Genomic DNA, 20,633 nt, shown 5'->3' with positions numbered 1-20,633 from the left:
GATAAAGGTTATTATCAAAAAAAGTCTTGGCTCAAATAACCTCGAGTATATATACATAAATGTACATTTACTGTCATAGGAATTGTTCCATAGAGTGAGCATTTGTTTGGATAGATTAGAAAGGTAGAATTGAACTAGAATCATAATGAAATCAATTAACTCATACCTTTGTTGATGAAGTCCTTGTCGATGTCTTCTTGTAGTCTTCGAACTTCATTCTTCAAGGATAGCTTCGATTCTACTTCTTAGTCTTAATCTAGTCTGAAACTATCTTTGGTATACTAAATCAAGAATGTATTTTGGCAACTAACTTGACATACCAACGCTAGTGGGTTCAACCGAGCAATGCTCTAACACACTCTACACTCACACCTCATATGTTCAATGTCGAAGAAACCAAAACATCATCTAAAAAAACAAAACAACAAGTCCTTCTTCTCTCTCCTCTCCCTCTTACTCCTTTTTCTATAACAAAACCATCTTTGGCAACTCTTCTCTGCTCGAGTTCTGAATAGATTTTTTCACTATTACTTGTTTTTTAGTTTGTATAGTTAATTTAGCTTAGTCGTTATTACATTTTCAACTTTTCTACACTATGGTGGTGGTCTTATCTCCTCTTTAAGGTTTATCTTCGCTTTAATGTCGGTTCTTAGAATCTTCATCATTAGATAAAATATGACAACAAATTTTTCACTGGTGATCTTTTTGACGACGAAAAACAAAATTTATGATTGGAATTTAATTCACAAAAAAAAAACTGTTTTTCCTCCAATTTAATCGGGTCCTATTCATTTCATTTCTATGGCATGTTATTTTTTTCTTCTGTTTTTTATCGTAAATCTATTGTAACCTCGATTTTTATTAATCAAAAATTTCCCTTTTTAAATGGAATTTTTTTTGGAAAAAGCGAAAACATCATCCGTGGGATAATGAATAGGAGTGAAAGTTATTTATTCAATAAGCATATACCGTCTAATGAAAGGTGCACAAAGTATTACTCTCTCCGTTTTCGAAAAATGAAAAAGTGATCGCATATTTTTTTCTAAAAATAGGAGTAGTATTATTTTTATACAAGTTTTTTTTTTGCGTATCTTCTTGTTGTTTCACTGCTCATACGAGATCATGTCCTTGGGAATTCGAAGCAACAAAGAGCATAACAAGGCACTACTTATGAAGCGAATCTGGAACATACATGAGAAATCAAACACTATATTGGCCTTGTTGTACAACGAAAAATACCTTAAACATCAACCAATCCTCCAAAGCATCCCCCTCTACCCTCGTCCACAAGTCCCCTATAGAGGAAAATGGCTTCCCTGATACCAACCATGAAAAAGCATCTCTTTCACCAGATAGGAAACGGCTCCACCACCCCAATCCAAGCAAACTGGATCCCTCAGTTCGACAATAACATAGACCCAACACTTTGCTACCCCATACAATCAGTAGCTGATATCACTGACCCCTCAACCCGGTTTTGGAACCACGAAAAACTGAGCATCCTCCCACCAAACACAATGCAAAGAATCATCAACCTTCACCTTCCACATGAGAACCAGCCGGATAGAATAATTTGTCCCTTCACAAAATCCGGAAAATATATGACGGCTTCAGGATACAAATGTCTAACAGACAACTCAGATCAATTGCAGCACAACCCACTACCCCCTACAACTAGCTACCTATGGACGCTACCATGTCCTCCAAAAGTACAGCTTTTCTTGTGGAAAACACTGAATGAGGGTTTACCAACCCTCAAACTACTCAATCACATCCGCCTCACCAGCTTGAATCTTTTCCCCCAATGCAATTCTGACCCTAAAACTGCAAAACATATCTTGCTACATTGTCCGATCGTTATAGCTTCATGGAACCTTTTACTTCCCCGGATATCAAATCCACAGAGCATTCACCAGGGAATACATGTTTCAATAAACCCTCAGACATCCATACCCCTACTTCTTCAAGCTAAAATCTGTAACGAAGCCACCACCACCTTCTGCTTTCTTTTATTGTCCCTTTGGCTAGCTAGAAATGACATCGTATACAACCAAAAGCAAACGAATCCAACAAGCATACTTTAAATGGCTACCCGGCTGCAACAGAACCACCCACCGGCGCTACCAGGAATGCAATCATCTGCAAATATTAGCATCGGATCCCCAAGTCAACCATAATCCTAGTAGGATAGAGTAAACCACACCCAGACTAGATCAAAATCAACACGGACGGAGCAGCTAGAGGACATCCGGGACTGGCTGGAGCGGGAATTATTTGCCGAAACGAAAATGCTATCACAATCATAGCAATTGCACAACCATTAGGAATAACAACAGCTCTCACTGCCGAAACTTGGGCATGCTCATAGCGTCAAGAACAGCTACAGATAGAGAATGGCCAAAAATACAATTTGAAACGTACTCGGAAAATCTTCAAAGGTTCTTAACATCGACAACCGAACCACCTTGGTACTTACAGTATGATAGCAGAAATCAAGCTTAGATTGGCCCAAATTCCGCATTACACCATAAATCATATTTACAGAGAAGGAAATCAAGCGGCAGATGGTTTAGCAAATAAAGCAGCAGACGACAGCCCAACTGGAAATCTATCTACAACAATCTGGGACCACAAAACACCTTCGTGTATTGGTCCTATTGTAATGACAGACTCTATGGGTACAATGTACCCTCGTGTTATTTCCTCCTGATTTTAGTATAACTTCATGCTTCAAAAAAAAAAAAAAAAATCACCCCTTGAGTCTTTACTAACACGATATTGATTATATACTTGTTCACAAATAGCATCTGAACTCTTCTCTTTCTTTTTAACTTTGACAAATCTATCAGAATCTGTGTTGTTTTTGTTTAGGAAAAACAGTTTTACCCTTCTCTCGCATGACGAGAAAGAAATAGGTATAGAAAAATAAATGGTGGTTCCGTCAGGTCATCTGCACCCATACTGTCATTTCAGCATAAAGTGAGAAAATTCACTTGACACTGAACAAATATGTGCGTCAATTCCATGCTGTTACGTCAGAGATTATACTTAAAGTATGAGAGCTGATTAAGGAAAATAGAGAGGATGTTGGTTACCCAACCAAGGTTGTATTATATATAATTTCATACAATGGGATGAAGAGCATTTCTTTTAAAGCTCGTCCAACCGAGATTTGCTAGTTAAGCTATACAAATTAACATGACATAAGCTGTGAAAGCCGATATAAACTGAAAAAAAAAAGATAAAAAAGAAGATGATGATATTCCCTCGGCTTCCACGGAAAGCACATGTTGCCTTCTTAGCACCCTCTGGATTACAAGACTTGACTCAAGGCTTCTACGTGCTTCCTGACTCTTCTTCTAATATATGAAGTAGAAAATGAGAAATCTGTTACAGTTCAAATTTTAAGAGACAGTTCGCCCATAGCAGACAGAAGCAAGATAGAGATTTTTCGCCCATTTCTCCTGCACACATTGGAAACTAAGGTGTCAGCCAAACTCCAACAATTGGTTCACTTCAGTTCTGCCGAATTTTTGACATATTTTTTTCTTCTGAAATATATGGACTATTACTCTCTAACTGTAGAAATAAATTTTAACAGAGGAATGTTTCAAATGCTTGTAACAGAGAGAGAAGGGAAGATCAGTGAGTTCACCTTCACATGTGTACTCGGGAATGCAGATGTCCGTAAGGTTTCTTGAGTTTCATCACCAGGTTTTCTTTTGGGGACGCTTAAAATAAGAGCAGTTTGATCCCAGGTAGCAGCCGTAGCTGTTATTCTGTAACCACCATCCCAACGTCTGTGGATGCCCTCGCTTGGATAGAGAAAATCTAACTCGACGACCTGTAAAGATTGAGATACATGTATAATACATGCTTTGAGAAGAAAATAAACTGGTCTGCATCTTGGATGAAATGAGAAATGGAGCTCAACCTGATCACTGAATCCAGCATTGCGAGACATAACAACACCCCATCTGCTTCCAGCAGTTGCCATTGAAGTTACATGGAATCCTTCTCTCCACTTCTTGTTGATCCACTTGAAAGGAAATGAGTCGCTGACTTTGTAAGATTGTTGGGTGTATTGGGTTCCTGAAATAATACAAGCGCATTTTGTCAATGACAAACTCATTTACGAAGTCCACAATAGGACAATAAACAAATAATTTCTGAACAAAAAAAAAACACACTTCGTCAACATTTGAGGTTAATTTATGTAATGCGGAAACGTGAGCGAGAGAAAATCAAAGATCTTTGGTGACAGACCTAATACTTAACAAACTAGTAGCCAAGACAACGGTTATCCTGGTCATACATGTAACTATACCAGCGACCTATTGAAAAGGAAATTGTTGCACACCACAGGTCAACCACTCGTTTCCAATTATCAAAAAGACAAACCAGTCCAAATGAACCATGTAAACCATTAGTACGTTTATTCCATTCCAACGAGAAGGTAGAAAATTATCTTCGCGGAAGCTTATCGCAATGTCTTTGTTACTTGACACATGATGCATTCAGAACTAGAAGATTCCAACTCGTCCATCACCCAAGTCTATGACATTATGAAGTTCAAACATGTGAAACTAAAGACTGAAAGACCAGAACTTAAAACATAAATTCTGTAATCTTCCATTTCACAACTGTGGCATTCAACAATATCCATTTTTCTTTCCTTCCCACATGTTTAATGATTCTTCCATAAAAAACATTTAAGCATCTCCCGCTCATTCATCCACAGACTAGTAAGCAAAGAATAGAAGGAGACTAACCTTTAGACATCACCACAAGGGAACTTCCATTGTTAGCACCAGCAATTGAACTTATGTAATAGTTCTTTTCCCATTGCTCCATAATCCACTCCTAAGATATTTGAAACAAAATGGTGTTAAATGTATTGATCCCCTTAAGGTGACCTCCACCAAAGAAATAAGATCTCACAACATGAATTCTCACCTTGTGGAGGAAGAATGGTGACAATTCATAGACTTGAGCTGTGAAAGAAGTTCCAGCATCCATAATAAGTGCCCAAAGATTAGAACAAGAAGCCACACAGCTTATAAGCAAACCATCCTCATTTCCTCTTTCTACGTGTTGCGCCAACCGTCCGTCAGCCACGTTGTAATGATACCTACAATTTTTGAAAGATAAATGGGTCAGAAGATATGAAAGTACTCCTTGTTTCATGTTTTCTTTTTCTATCGGTAGCAACTGATAGTAACTGTTTGCATACTTGATTGATGCTTGACATTATCTGGTCATTAATAAAGTATATATTTGAATCAAGATATACTAGTATATCAATTTATGTCCTGCCTAAAACCAATCCCAATGGGTAAAGACTACCATTGGCTGAATTTTAGATATTTAAGGCTACTTCTTCCAGCACCTTCTCCCTCTTATTATGGGCGACATATCACAATGGAAAAATAACACAACTCTAATGGGCAGAAATTGTAAGAATGTGACGGAAGGATTGGAATAAAAATTTGTCGATAACAATAACAATTCAAAACCCACAGGGAAGTATCAATGGTGAGGCTGATGTTAACAGATTTAATTATTTAAAAACTCCGAAGGATTGAAATGAAAATAATGGTTGTAGGTAATTAAGGAGATCAGTAGTAGATCTTTAGTTGTTTTATTTACCCCCAAGTCATTTTACTTCGACTGAAGTCAGCTTTCCCCAAAGCAATATTAGCTTTCCCTTTATTAGTTATTTATACCAAACACTAAGCCACTTCATTTTGGACCTTAAACTTAGGCATACCTCTGTTTCATTGGCATCCTGGCATTGTAAATAGAAACCCATTGGGTTGCAGGAACTCCGAGGCGGACTTTCTTTTTTGGTTGCCCATCATCTTCTTCTTCGCTAGTTAATCTACCCCTCTTTTGTCCAACTTGATAGATGATCTGATAAAATTCAACACCGAAAGACATAAGCTTAGCACGGAACCAGAAAAACAAAGATACTTTAGGTAGTAAAAGATGACCATGTGTTACCTTTTGAGCACCATCAGTATTAATTGGTCTTATAGCCGGATTTGGTCCAATTAGACAATCAAACAATGATATCATTTTGGAGTAATTAGGCTCTTCATCAAATTTCATGTTTACAACAATCTCGAGAAATTGCTTGAATGGCGTGGGGCAAAAACAGCACAGCATTTCAGGAGATGTCATCATCTTTTTCTTGCAAACTAAAAATGACTTATTGTCTCCCTGAAAGCAAAAAATGAAGAAGGTGAAGAACTGCAAAGTTGATTTTAGATCACTAATCAACAGGTCCTAATTAAAAACATTACCTGATAACCCTGCCAAGGCAATCTTCCTTTATGAAGAAAAATAAGTGTATATGCAAGAGATTCTAGATCATCCCTTCTACTTGCAGTTCTACCCAAGTGAGCATGAACACTAGCATACCGAACTGTTCCTCTGCATATATTCACGTGCAAAATTATATCAATGACGAAGTATGTGGATTAAACTAGGTAGTAAATCATTTTTGGTAAGCAAGAATTCGTTAAGCAAAGAGAAACACAACAAGGAAGAAGAACAAGAACAAGAATGGCGGGGGAAGCAAAAAAGAAAAAAAAAGAAGAAGAAGAAGAAGAAACGGGATCGAGAATAGGCGAGCCAATTTACCGGAATACATCAGGACGTTGATCATATTCAACATGCTGACCACTAGCACCATCTCTCCATTTTGTTGCTGCCACATTATTCAAAAAATAAGAGGAGAAAAGAAAATATAACATACGACATAAGGTTTAGTAAGCTTCCCTTACCTAAACCAAGGTCGACAAGAAACAACTTCTTCTCTTGCGCTGTAGAAGGCTGACCTAGAAGAAAGTTCTCCGGTTTCACATCTCCATGGACATAGCTAACATTTAGAAGGCACATCTTATTAGAGTGAGAAACATCCAAACAAAAATCTTCAATAAAAGAGATTACTCAGCAAATTAATGATCGAGATCTCTTACGTAGATTACAAAGAAGCAAACCAAACATCAATACATTAAAAATTCATATAGGATAGTAACTATATACCCCCTTGCATGCATCTTCTCTAGGATGGATATAGACTCAACAGCAATGCAAGCTACCATTTCTGAGGACATCCTGCAAATAAAACAAAGCACGCTAAACAACTAAAGAAACAGCATCCAAAATCCACCAATGACGCAAATAAGGGCATTTCTATATAATCCTTGACAATCTAATACAGATAAACAGCAGACCACAATCACAGCACTGTACCTACTAACTGTAAAAAAAACAAGGATCAAGATGACAGCAACAGTGCCCAAGAAAGGCGAAAAAGAAAACATAAAGGGTATGTATCACAGGTTCACTTTGTTTGCCATGGCATTCTTTAGTTTCATATTTGACAACAAACGAAACATAACACAAGGTAAGCTAGTCTGGGGGTAAAGTTCTCCATAAGATGACGGAGTCAACTGAGAGAAAAACAAGTTTAAAAGCAAGACAAGCAGGTAAATGCGCAATCATCAAACTGTGTCGGTAAATGTGCAATCATCAAAGTGTGTCTTATTCAGTAGAAGAGGAGAATCTTTGAGGAGAATCCTTAAAGAAGACCATTTTGAAGTACAAATCACATGCTCGGCAAGCATGCAACTACCTCAAACAAATTCCATTTTTATTCAACAATCATATTGAAGGAAACAAAAAATTGCCTAGCTCGCACATATATAAGCAAAAGTTAGGACCAAGAGAAGTACCAACAAATGACAAGATTTTTTTTTTAAAACAATGCATTTAAACTTCAATGACAAGCTATGATGTTCCTCAATGTTAACCAATCCATATAAATGCAAAGCAACAGTGAAATCTGTATATATATAACACTTGAAGATACTCACGCTTGCCCTGCAGTGTTCCATGCATCCCATAAGCTTGGCCCCAACATGTCCATAACCTACAAACTTAGAATTCAGTTTCACATGATATAACCTTAGCAGCTTTTTATATAAATATTAAGCTAAGCATAAAGTTAAGGATAGTTATCATACCATAACATAGTATTCACCTTGTTTCCCTTTGTAGTGCACCCTAGGAACTCCATGACTGCCACCAAGCGTGCTATTCAAAAAAAAAAAAGTGAAGTAGAAGACAAGCAAATAAGTATGAATGTTTCTGGAGTACATTTAGAAGTAGGGAAAAACAGTAAGTGTCAAGTATCCAGAATCTATAGGTTTTCAAACGTACTTGTACACTTGCCACTCATATGGAGGTCCATAATTACAGCCTTTGCTACTTTTGTGTTCAAATTTTAGAGCAACCTGCTTGAGAGAAAGCAAATAAGAACTACAAAATTGTATGCAATGCGATTAGCAAATTTCCGTATCATAAAGAAAAAAGAATTAATATTACCTCCGTAGCTCCGGGACCTGATATCCGGTCAGTACCACCTGAAACACGACGACCAACAAAAACCTGACCAAACCCACCTTTACCTAACTTCCTGTCAATCTTATAGATTGGCGATCCTCCTACCTGAACCTGAACAAGCAAATGAAGAGATGTTAACACACCTCTGAAGTGCACCTCAACAATAAGATGCCATAGTGAATTTTCGTTAAGAAATTTAGTCTAGAACAAAACAAAAACACGACCCCAACAAGCAAAGATTCTTTCCCATATTCAGAACAAAAAGAATTAGCAAGATTTGCACTGATAAGGGCTCAACAAAAGGGGCTAGCAGAGATGATGAGGATAATGGAAAATGCATAATAGCAGTCCACAAGATCTAGAGTAAATTGGGTATAAAAAAACCTTTAGCAACTAACCTCAAGTTCTCCACTCGTTCTACACTTTTTCCCTAAACTGTTAAACAACATGGACATCTTCTTAAATACACCGAGATCCCGGTTCAACAGTTCAAAAGTTCCATTTCAAATATAACCAGTCTTGGTCTATTAATCTACACATTTCTCTACTTGGAATATCAAAATACACACAACAATAAAAAAAATCCAAGTTCATGAATTTCCATCAGGTCCAAGTGGCCAAACTATTTCATGACCTGTTCTCATAGAAAGCAGATAAAATGCTCCCTCTTATAACGATAAGAGATACTGAGAAACTCTACTTTCAGATTCACATCCCTAACAGTTTTTGTTAAAAAATGATAGCGGTATAGAAATGACACAAAAACTGAAGACGCAGGGTTATTAAAGAATTACCCTTTCAGGGAAAGGAGCAGTATTGCCTTCTTCCTCCTGACCTGCTGCTACCACCTTATTGGCACTTAATCCACCACTATCATCTCCACCTCCTCCCACCATCATTTCTTTATTCTCACCTCTCTCCAACTGAACTCCTCCTTGAATTAACTGATTACCAAAAAGCGGACGATTTGATTCACCACTTCTCTCAGAAATCACAATCACATCAACATCATCAACAACAACCACCTGGGTAGGATTACTGTTTTTATTAGTAGCAGCAGCAATACCTAATCTAGTCCTAGGTCTAGGTAAAGAAGGTTGGATTGTTGCAGTAACTTTCTTATCCTTTTTATTTACTGCTACTCTCTTGTTAACTTGGTTTGTAAGATTGGGGATTTCAGCTTTAGCATCACCAACAACAGCAGCAGCCTTTAATTTAGCGATTGTAGACCTAGTCGTAACTTTACCAATATTTAGTAACGGATCTTTGAGATGTTGGTCCTTTTGATCTTCTTCTACAACCTGATGAGTATGACGGTGTCCTCCTCCTCGATTACTACGACGAACACCACTACGCAACTCTGGCATTCTTATCTTTCATGCCACCGCCCATATAACCCCAAGTTTCCTTTTTTCCAAATCTGATCATTCTATTTCTTAATCCCCACTTAAACAACAACAACAACAATAACTATCCAACCACCATCACTATTTTTCAATCTCAATCGATCACCTATCTTTTGATTTTCCTCGATCAAAGAAACCCTAACAAAAAATAAATAAATAACAATAACTAAAGCACAGTTACAAAAAGAGGGAGAGATAGAGAGAAGAGAAAGAGATCGGAGATGAGATCCTTCTTTCTCTTCCTAAGAGTTTCTTTTTAGCTTGTTGTGTTTGTTTTTTGACTTATAAGTTAGGAAGACTTGAGAGGTCACCGAGTTCAGACACCGACCCAGCATCATGTTCTGTATGTCTACTTTGCCAGCTTAAAGAAAGGGGAAATAAAAGGTAGGTTTAAGTTGGGAACATTGGATTGGGCATTCCAATCTTTGATATTTTGGCCAGGCATTATTAGGTGACCACCAGGAGAAGTACCTACTGTCTTAGATGGTGGCAGTGTGGCACCATTATGCAGTAGCCACTAAAACCTAGAAGGTTTGTGTCATTTATCCACCTTTTTTTTTCCGTGCCGGTCTGAATTTAACTCGAAAATTTGATAATCCACGGGTATATAGAAAGAAAAACAACATTCCACTTACATGTATCTGAATCAGAGATCAGATATGAAGACACAAATGGCCAGACATCTGACTCAACGATAAAGTGAAGCTAAGTAATGAAACGAATTCAAATACCAAGTTGACATACACTGAACATAAATTCTTTGAGTGAGTCTTATAAGTTGTACCACTTGCAGATAGAACAACCTTAATCTGATATAAGAAATAGTTCATAAAAAAATGTGAAGACGTTTGTCTTTAGATGCAAGGATGTGCCTTGGGATATGTTCGGAAGGTCCATAGGTTTTTTATGACCGGCTACAATTTGTTTTCCTTCTTTTTCCAATTTATTTTATTTATGGTCGGTTCATTATAACTTATCATACTAAACTTTGGTATCAGTCAAGATTTTTTTTATACGAAAACAGAGATAACTGCCAAGGATACTCAATAACGGAGTTTTATTCAGCAGAGCTAAGCCTAGCCTCATGCAGAACCATAGAGTTTCCATGCATCATGTTAGCATGACCATTGATGTTTACAGATTGAAGATTTTGAAATAAGTACATCAAGTTTGGACACTTTCAATTAGATTTTCTTAGGTTGTTGTTGTTGGCAGCTAAAAATTGCCAAATTTATTGTCGTATTGATTATGTTGAACCTTGACAAGATTACATAGCACAAAAACATTTTCTTCGATATTTCCATCATTTATTTGATGGAATCCTAAGTTGAATCCGCCTTGGACTTTCTTTTGGTAGACCGCATTCATTTCCTCCAGAGTTGCATCATCCTCAGCATGAAAATATTTATTAACTCTCCGCAACTCTTTGGCCCAGCTGACTGTTAGATCAGCTCCCCTTCTTGCTCGGTTTTTGCTATAACCATAGTCTGTGAAGCTCCTTTTTCCCACACATTTTTCTGGGAAAGACATGGCAATAAAAGCAAAGTTAGTACAAGGGGCAGGATTATCACTTCTTTCTTGTTAGGATTAATGCCTTAGGACTAACCTCACAAGACACTAATAGTTCTTTGGATCAACGTAGAACTAAAGAAAACAGAATAAGATGCACTAAATGAAACAAGAAAGACACAAGATGTAACGTGGTTCGGCAATGTGCCTACGTCCACAAACGGCTACGATCAACTCTTATTATAGAACAATTACAGAGAATTAAACCACAACTATGAGCAGCAGGTTGTTGTTCACAAACACCAAACTAATTCTCTATGACAAACGTTCTAAACCCTAAAATTCTTTAGTTATGAGAAATCTTCTCTGAATTGTGCTGTGTGTTTTTCCTAAGACTTGTACACCTATTTATATAGGTTACAAACTTGTCTTCCAAGTATATAAGTTATATTAGGAAACCTAAACATAGCTACAAAAGGAACCTTGAGTTTAACTAAATTAGGAAACCTCTAGCTATACTAAATTAAGGAAACACCTAGACGATTCTAGAATACTCTAGAATCTTCCTAAAACATCGAAAACATAACAATTCTCCACCTTGTCGATGTTTCCACCAAACTGAGCTTGATCTTCTCAAGTTAACCGTAGCTTCAAATGCCCCTAGGGCCTCAACAACGAGCAGTATGGATCAAGCTGAGACACCTCTCAAACTTGACCTTCGGAACGACTTTCGTCAACATGTTTGCTGGATTATCTTCAGTATCAACCTTTAATAGTTGTATTAATCCATTATCAACAACTTCTCGTACCTTATGATAACGAACATCAATATGCTTGGTGCGTGCATGATAAACTTGGTTCTTAGATAAATGAATAACACTCTGACTATCACAGTTTACAACAACACTATGTTGTATAATCCCCAAGTCTTTAACTAAACCACGAAGCCATAATGCTTCCTTAACAGCCTCCGTCACAGCAATATACTCTGCCTCCGTAGTAGACAAAGCTACGATTGGCTGTAACATAGACCTCCAACTGATAGGTCCTCCACTTAGTGTAAAAAAATACCCTGAAGTAGAACGACACTTATTCCTATCACCCGCATAATCAGAATCAACAAATCCACAGACCTTCAAATTCTGCTCCTTCTCAAACACTAAACCAATATCCAAGGTCCCTTGAAGATATCTCAAAATTCCCTTCACCGCGTACCAATGTGCTCTCCCATGATTAGCCATATAACGACTAACTAAACCAACTGCTTGTGAAATATCCGGACGAGTACAAACCATAACATACATCAAAGAACCTACCGCATTAGCATAGGGAACCTTTGACATAAACTCCTTCTCCTCAGTTGTAGTAGGACACGACTGTTTTGATACTGTAGGCGGTATTGGAACACTAATAGCTTTGGAGTTATGCATTCCAAAGCGACGAAGAACTCTCTCAAGATAGGATTTCTGAGTAAGACATAACTTCCCCTTAGATCTATCTCGAGTAATCTCCATACCCAAAATCTTCTTAGATGGACCCAAATCTTTCATCTCAAACTCTAAACTCAGTTGTTTCTTTAAAACATCAATTTCTGACTTGCCCTTTGCAGCTATGAGCATGTCATCCACGTAGAGTAAAATATGAACAAAACCTCCATTTGGAAACTTCTTAAAGTACACACACTGATCATACTTGCTACGAGTATACTTTTGCTGCAACATAAACGTATCAAACCTCTTGTACCATTGTCTTGGCGACTGTTTCAAACCATACAATGATTTCTCAAGTCGACACACATAATCTTCCTTACCAGCAACTTCATAACCAATGGGTTGTGACATATAAATGTCTTCCTCCAAATTTCCATGCAAGAATGTTGTTTTGACATTTAATTGCTCGAGCTCTAAGTCAAACTGCGCCACAAATGCTAAAAGGACTCGGATAGAAGTTTGTTTAACAACCGGAGAGAAAACTTCATTATAATCCACACCTTCCCTTTGTGCATATCCCTTAGCCACTAACCTTGATTTGTATCGTACACCACTAACAATATCCTTGGAATCTGGAATTCCATCCTTTACCGTATAGACCCACTTGCACCCAATCTTCTTTCGACCCTTAGGCAACTTAACAATCTCCCAAGTGCGATTCTTATGAAGAGACTCCATCTCCTCATCCATGTTTGTTTTCCACTCAACGACATGAGTATTACTCATTGCCTCCTCAAAGGTAAACAGCTCATCCTCAAAAACAGAGAATGCATAAGATGCAAACTCATCAAAACCATAACGGACTGGTGCACGTCTCTCACGTTGAGACGTCAAGGACGGAATATTCTCAACTTGTTGCTGTGTAGATTCCTCACTAGGAACATCAAACTCAACTTCATCTTCTACAAGAGTTTCTTTTTCTTCTTCTATAGTAGATGAACTAGGAACTCTTTGCTCCACCTGCATCGAATCATCTTCAACACCGCTACTACTCTCACTTTCAATTTGAGAGTCCCAATCAGTGAACTTCTTTGAATCAAGCATCGATTTCTCATTAAAGGTCACATCACGACTGATAATAAACTTATTCAGTTATGGGCAACGTAGCCGATACCCCTTAACACCTAATGGATAACCTAAGAAAATTACTTTCTTAGCCCTAACACCCAACTTATCTTCTTTCACATGAAAATAGGTTGGACAACCAAACACCTTCAAATTAGTATAATTGGCGGGATTACCGGTCCATACCTCCATAGGTGACTTACACTTAATAGCTGTTGATGGTGATCGATTCACTAAATAGCACGCCGTATTAACTGCTTCATCCCAGCAAATCTTGTCTAAACTTGCGTTTGACAACATGCACCGTGCTCTCTCAAGTAACGTTCGATTCATTCTTTCCGCCACTCCATTTTGATGTGGTGTACCCTTGACTGTGAAGTGCCTAACGATACCTTGTTCCTCACAAAACTCCTTCAATGGGTCTTTGATGTATTCACCGCCATTATCGGAATGTATCTTCTTAATCACACGACCAAGTTGTTTCTCTACCATGGTCTTCCACTTCTTAAACACCTCGGTGACTTCATTCTTATGCTTCATGGTGTAAAGCCAGACTCTCCTCGAAAAGTCATCAATAAAGGTCACAAACCACCTAGCACCTCCCTTAGAAACTGTACGAGAGGGACCCCAAACATCTGAATGGATGTAATCTAACATACCCTCCGTTTGATGTACAGCGGTACCAAAACTGCTCCTACATTGCTTCCCGAAGATACAATGCTCACAGAAATCAAGCTTGCAAGTCTTTTCACCTCCAAGCAAGCCTTTACTACTCAACACGGACATACCTTTCTCACTCATATGCCCAAGACGCATATGCCATAAACGTGTTGACTCCACATGTTTCTCATCAATTGATTGAGAAACCATAGCTCCACCACAAACTATATCTCCTTGTAAGAAATATAAATTACCATGTCTTTCACTGGTCATCTTCAAACCACCGTCGTAGTATACCTTCAAGAATCCATATTCAGCAACATACTTGTATCCAAGTGATTCAAGTACTCCTAACGAAATCAAACTCTTCTTCAAATATGGAACATGTCTAACCTCTGAAAGTGTTGTGATAACACCATGCGAACGAACCTGTACCGTACCAACTCCAACTGTTTTGCAGGCATTAGAATTGCCCATCATAACAGTACCACCATTCACCTCTCTATAAGTAGTGAACCAATCCGTTGAAGGACACATATGATACGAAGCACCGGAATCAATCACCCAACCATCATTGAGATAACTCTTTGATGTAACGGTTAACACTTCTTCATCAAAACCACACATTGGGTCTTCTAAAACTCACTGCCTTCCGCAACCGAAGCAACAACATTCTTCCAAATCTGATTTCTCACGTTTCTCATCTCTTGCCTTAAGCTTGAGACAATCAGCCCTAATATGGCCAGTTTTACGACAATAATAACACTCAATATAGTTATTCTTGAAATGATTCTTCAACTTCTGCTTCTTATTACTATTCTTTCCTCTATCAACAAACAAACCCTCGGCTTGTGCTTCATCGCTTAACTCTTGTTTCCTTAATTCCTTAGCTTGTAAAGCATCGACCACATCATCGAAAACCAACTTATTGTCTCCTTCGGTTTTCACACTCAACAAGTAGACAACGAAAGCATCATATGATGGAGGCAAAGAACATAATAATATCATAGATTTGTCCGTATCAGAAATAATCACACTGATGTTAGATAAATCAGAATAGATCTTATTAAACTCGTTAATATGATCAACCATAGGATTACCTGAAGCCATCCGAAAGGCATGAAGCCTGCGCTTCAAGTAAAGCTCTGAAGTCAAATCCTTTTGCAAGTAGAGCTTCTCTAACTTATCCCACAACACCTTTGTAGAGGTTTCGCTCGAAAAATTATGAGTGATATCCCTTGATAAACATAACCGAATAGTTGAACACGCATCCAAAACAAGGTCATCCCGCTTCTCATCGCTCCATTCCTTTGGTAACGCTGATGGTTTGTCCTTGATCTCTTTGATTTGTTTCATACTAACAACAATATCTTTAACATCAGTTTTCCATGATGTAAAATTATTCTTCCTGTTGAATTTGACAATATCAAATCCATGCACCTTCGAAAAACTTCCACTTGATGTAGAACTAGACATCTTCACTTCCAACTATGATCCTCTCCACGCTCACCGCACCACTTGTTAGGATTAATGCCTTAGGATTAACCTCACAAGACACTAATAGTTCTTTGGATCAACGTAGAACTAAAGAAAACAGAATAAGATGCACTAAACGAAACAAGAAAGACACAAGATGTAACGTGGTTCGGCAATGTGCCTACGTCCACAAACGGCTATGATCAACTCTTATTATAGAACAATTACATAGAATTAAATCACAACTATGAGCAGCAGGTTGCTGTTCACAAACACCAAACTAATTCTCTATGAAAAAACGTTCTAAACCCTAAAATTCTCTAGTTATGAGAACTCTTCTATGAATTGTGCTGTGTGTTTTCCCTTAAGACTTGTACACCTATTTATATAGGTTACAAACTTGTCTTCCAAGTATATGAGTTATACTAGGAAACCTAAACATATCTACAAAAGGAAACCTTGAGTTTAACTAAATTAGGAAACCTCTAGCTATACTAAATTAAGGAAACACCTAGACGATTCTAGAATACTCTAGAATCTTCCTAAAACATCGACAACATAACACTTTCCATGTTTGCGGTAGAGTCCATGGACCTTATGCTAATGGTTATGCCAAATTTCTCCTTATGATTTTTGGAAATCCTTTCTCAATGTCATGATATTGTTGGTAATAATCTCACCTGAGGGGGAGATATTCCTGAATATTAAGTCACATGTGGCGTTCCAGATGAACCAGCAAGTAGTTGCATACGTAGGGACTCAGCTTTTTAGAGGGTTTATTTGGAGAAACCGGGTGTTGAGCTATTCAAGAAAATTGTTAGATTCTCTAAAGACATGATGGTTCCCACCACATAGCTAAGACCATACATAGGTCGCATAAGGATAAAACATCAAGGTGTGGGCCTTTTTCAGCACTTTTGCACAGATTAGAGATAAGATCAATGTACTTTGGATGCTTGTGCTTGGAATTGGTGGGGAGGATATCATGAGCGTATTTCCAGATGCACATTTGTATGGAGGGGGGAGTATCAAGTTTTCAGATATTTTTCCAAGTAGTATTAGGGATATCATCTTTGTACTTTTCTTAAATTTTCTTGTTATTTAGAGATTTGACAGTGAATTCCCCCTTGCCATTTAAACTCCATGTTATGTGTCCTCTTCTTGAAGGTTTAAATAAGTAGCATGGATATGTGCTTGCTCTTCCAGAGAAAACTGTAGAGACGAGATATCAAAGTCCCACTCTCCAAATTGTTGACGAGTTGATTAATTGATTTCTGATCAGCATGGCATCGTATAATATCCATGTCATAGATCCACCTATCCTTCCGTATTTTTATGCCCACTTCTCGCTTTTCATTTGTGATACTCTTGTATATTTCCTACACCTTTTATAATATCTTTCCAGATCCAGTAATCAGTTTCTTTAGGTTAAATGTTCGTTTTTATGAATTTATCAACTTCAAAGTGTTTAGCTTAATGATAGAGGACAGAAGAGAGTCAAGTTCTTTAATGAGTTTCTATCATACTTTTATGAACATAACATTTTGAAGAATTCCAAAATTTTGAACAGAAAAAATCCCAAGCAATATAGTAGAAACCTTTAGGTTTTTCAAGATCCTTGCTAAAAAAAAAAATCTATTTAAAGTTTGTTTAGATCTTTGCAGGTCTTCTTAGGAAGCTTTAAACAGTTCATATGGCAAGTACTTGTAGTAGAAGTAGTACTTGATATCATAGTTACTCTTCCAACTGGTGAGAGAGTTTTGTTATTCCGTCCATCTAATATGAACTTAAGTCAATGTTTTATACTTTCATACTATGTAACAGAATAAACCTTCGATATGATTGGGTCATACTCTTAGTAATGGGTTTCATTTGTGAAGGTTATTTACAACAAGACATCAAATTTCAATACGTGGTGATATAAGATTTATGTAGATGTTGTTCATATTTTCCAAAGATTAATAATGGGTAACCATTATTTACATATGCTTATTATATGGATACCATAATAATTGCCATTAGGAATGCTCTTAGTTGTTGTTCATTTTTCAAGCTTTTAAGTATCATGAATTTTTTGGAAATAACGCATCCCCCTAATGCAAACTATTACCTCTATAGTTTTACGGTTGATTTGGAAGGACCAATGCCAACCCATTTTGATTTTGAACTCCAAGTTTCATAATATATCAAACCCATCAGTTACTTAATCTCGTTAAAAATTTCAACTCACATCAACAAAATTGCATTAAAATAGATAAAAAAGGTCAATTATCTTCGGTCTTCGATAAAAAAAATAAAAATAAATAAATATCATAATTAAACGTGAGCAATAGAATCAATTAAGCTGCATCAGCCTATTGGTGCCGATATGTCTTTGTATTTTTAAGAAAGTTTACTTTATAAAGGGTTTTCAAGGTCAAACTCTTAAGATTACATCATTTTAACTTATGTTTCCAGATCATATTACGAAGCTTTTGTAACAAGTAAAAAAACAACTTGAATTATATCAAGAGAAACTAACTATTGGACCAAGAGCACGAGACTGGTTAAGGGCCTCTAGTTATAAGGATTAAGAGACACCTCATCTTGATCACGTGTTCCTCATGGGAGTATTATATCTAACCTACATATGTTCTACAATATTCTTATACATGGACTTGGGCTTGCCACCTCTTACATGATAACTTCAGGGCTTAAAGATACACGTGAAATATGGGCATCCATATTCTGCCATTTATCTATCGACCTTTAAGAAACAGAAGGAATAAAATGTCTGATGTGATGTGTTTTATTACAGGTGCACGGATCGACTTATGTTGCGGGTGTTCGAATATTCATATTTTGGTATGTTCCAAAGTATCTTTTGGCATTGGTGTATTTTAAGATATGCTCTGTGTATGTTTGAATTTTGTGGGTACAAACGTCTTTCTGAATAAAGTGACTATGTATATAAGTTTTATTCATTGTGCTTCGTTTTTCTTTATTGCTTCATATGTCTTCGTTTGTGTTGCATACGTGACACTTCTTTTTTGTAATTTCTTTTCATAATGGTTGGTGCTCCTACTCATGCTGTCCATCGTCATTGGTGGTTATCCTTCTGCTAGTAATCTTGCTTCTTTTTATGTTTTTGTAACCCTTTTGAAAATGCGAGGGTACCCAAATATACCCCAAGCTAAAACTTTTCCTACCTATAAGTCCTTTCTCCGAAAGTGATTGTCTATGGACTGAGTCGAGACAATACAACTAATCGGTTCACACTTCGTGTGATCGTCTATGGATACGAGATCGAGACAATACAACAACGAAGTATGTTTACTTGATAAAAAGGTTCGTACTTAACCAAACACAATAGGATTGCTTATCAAGTAAATAGGAATTAACGTTTGTGTAATTTACTTTAATTAGAATAAAACAATTATAATGCAGAAATATAAAGTAAATGACACAACAAGATTTTGTTAACGAGGAAACCGCAAATGCAGAAAAACCCCGGGACCTTGTCCAGAATTGAATACTCTCGGGATTAAGCCGCTACACAAAATTACACCAACTTCGTATAGTTGAAGCCAAGCAACTAAACCTATAGTTCACATAGTTCCGTCTGTATTTCCACGCCTCCAACTTATGAATAAGTCACGTACTTGGAACAATTCCTTTGGTTCGTATTCCAAGCAGTAAAGGAACAACAAATCTGTTTGGTATCAACTCTATTCAACCAAGTGATGTGAGTCGGACAAAGGCTGTTCTGTTTATCTTAACATAAACTCCTTCGTCAGGTTCTTAGATCTATCTTATGTTCAATCACCAAAGGTAATTGTTAAGATTTTGCAATCCATACTTTTAATCACAAAGAATTGTATTGATGCCGATCTACACAACTAATCAATCCAATCTACCACAAGGATAAACCGATTATAGTTGGATCCTCTTATACCGAAACAAGTATTGTGCACACCAAAGATTATGAACCCAAAATCAGAAATCTTCAATATCTTCTTTATCTTCAAATCTTCTTAGATCTTCAATAAACACATGCACACAACAACTTGAATCTCTTGTGATCAATCACGCACAGAACGGAGTCTGTTAACAATGGATGATCACAAGATCGTCTTTAGAACTAACAACAGTCTAAAGATCCCCGTCGAAACTTCGATCTAGTTTGAGTGAATCTTATATCAGAAGAGAAGATTCTCAAGCATAAACAAACAAGGTGCAATCAAAGTTCAACCACAGTTAGTCAATCAAATCAATCGAAAACATAAGATAAACCACAATTATCTAGTTTCCCACCAACGGTACTCGTAGAGCTTCTCAATCCCAAAGAAGACTTTAAACTGACCGGCCGTAAGAGATTTCGCCTAATTAGGTTACTCTCCTCTCCGAATAGGCGGCTACACCAGTAACAACACAACCGAGGAAGTTTGTTGTCACGAAGGATTAGTTTGCTAGAAATGCAAACTTCAAGTATTTATAGACAAGGAAGTTTGGACACCAAGGAATTTTCAAAACCGAAAATATTCTCAAAGATATTCAATATATTCCAAATTCGGTTTCCATAATTCCTGAAAATGCTTTGTCCATAATAATTGTAGATGGTGGATTTTCGACAAGG

General features: G+C 37.2%; 1 protein-coding gene across 1 annotated transcript; it reads right to left on the bottom strand.

The window, feature by feature from the left end:
* Positions 1-3,066: 3,066 nt before the first annotated feature.
* Positions 3,067-10,149, bottom strand: LOC113309357 (casein kinase 1-like protein HD16). Its single transcript, XM_026557777.1, has 16 exons — positions 9,207-10,149; positions 8,395-8,523; positions 8,230-8,303; positions 8,034-8,103; positions 7,884-7,939; positions 7,051-7,122; positions 6,789-6,883; positions 6,646-6,712; positions 6,306-6,435; positions 6,004-6,222; positions 5,771-5,913; positions 4,957-5,131; positions 4,773-4,863; positions 3,935-4,092; positions 3,656-3,844; positions 3,067-3,464 (listed from the first exon to the last, which is right to left on the bottom strand). The coding sequence occupies exons 1-16, from the start codon at positions 9,777-9,779 to the stop codon at positions 3,405-3,407; spliced, it is 2,301 nt and encodes a 766-aa protein (XP_026413562.1). The 5' UTR covers positions 9,780-10,149; the 3' UTR covers positions 3,067-3,404.
* Between the last annotated feature and the right edge of the window lie 10,484 nt (positions 10,150-20,633).

Source organism: Papaver somniferum, chromosome 1, assembly GCF_003573695.1.
Source record: "Papaver somniferum cultivar HN1 chromosome 1, ASM357369v1, whole genome shotgun sequence".
Classification (NCBI taxonomy): Eukaryota; Viridiplantae; Streptophyta; class Magnoliopsida; order Ranunculales; family Papaveraceae; genus Papaver; species Papaver somniferum.
The sequence above is the reverse complement of the archived record's forward strand: the minus strand, read 5'-3'. Positions and strand labels throughout refer to the sequence as shown.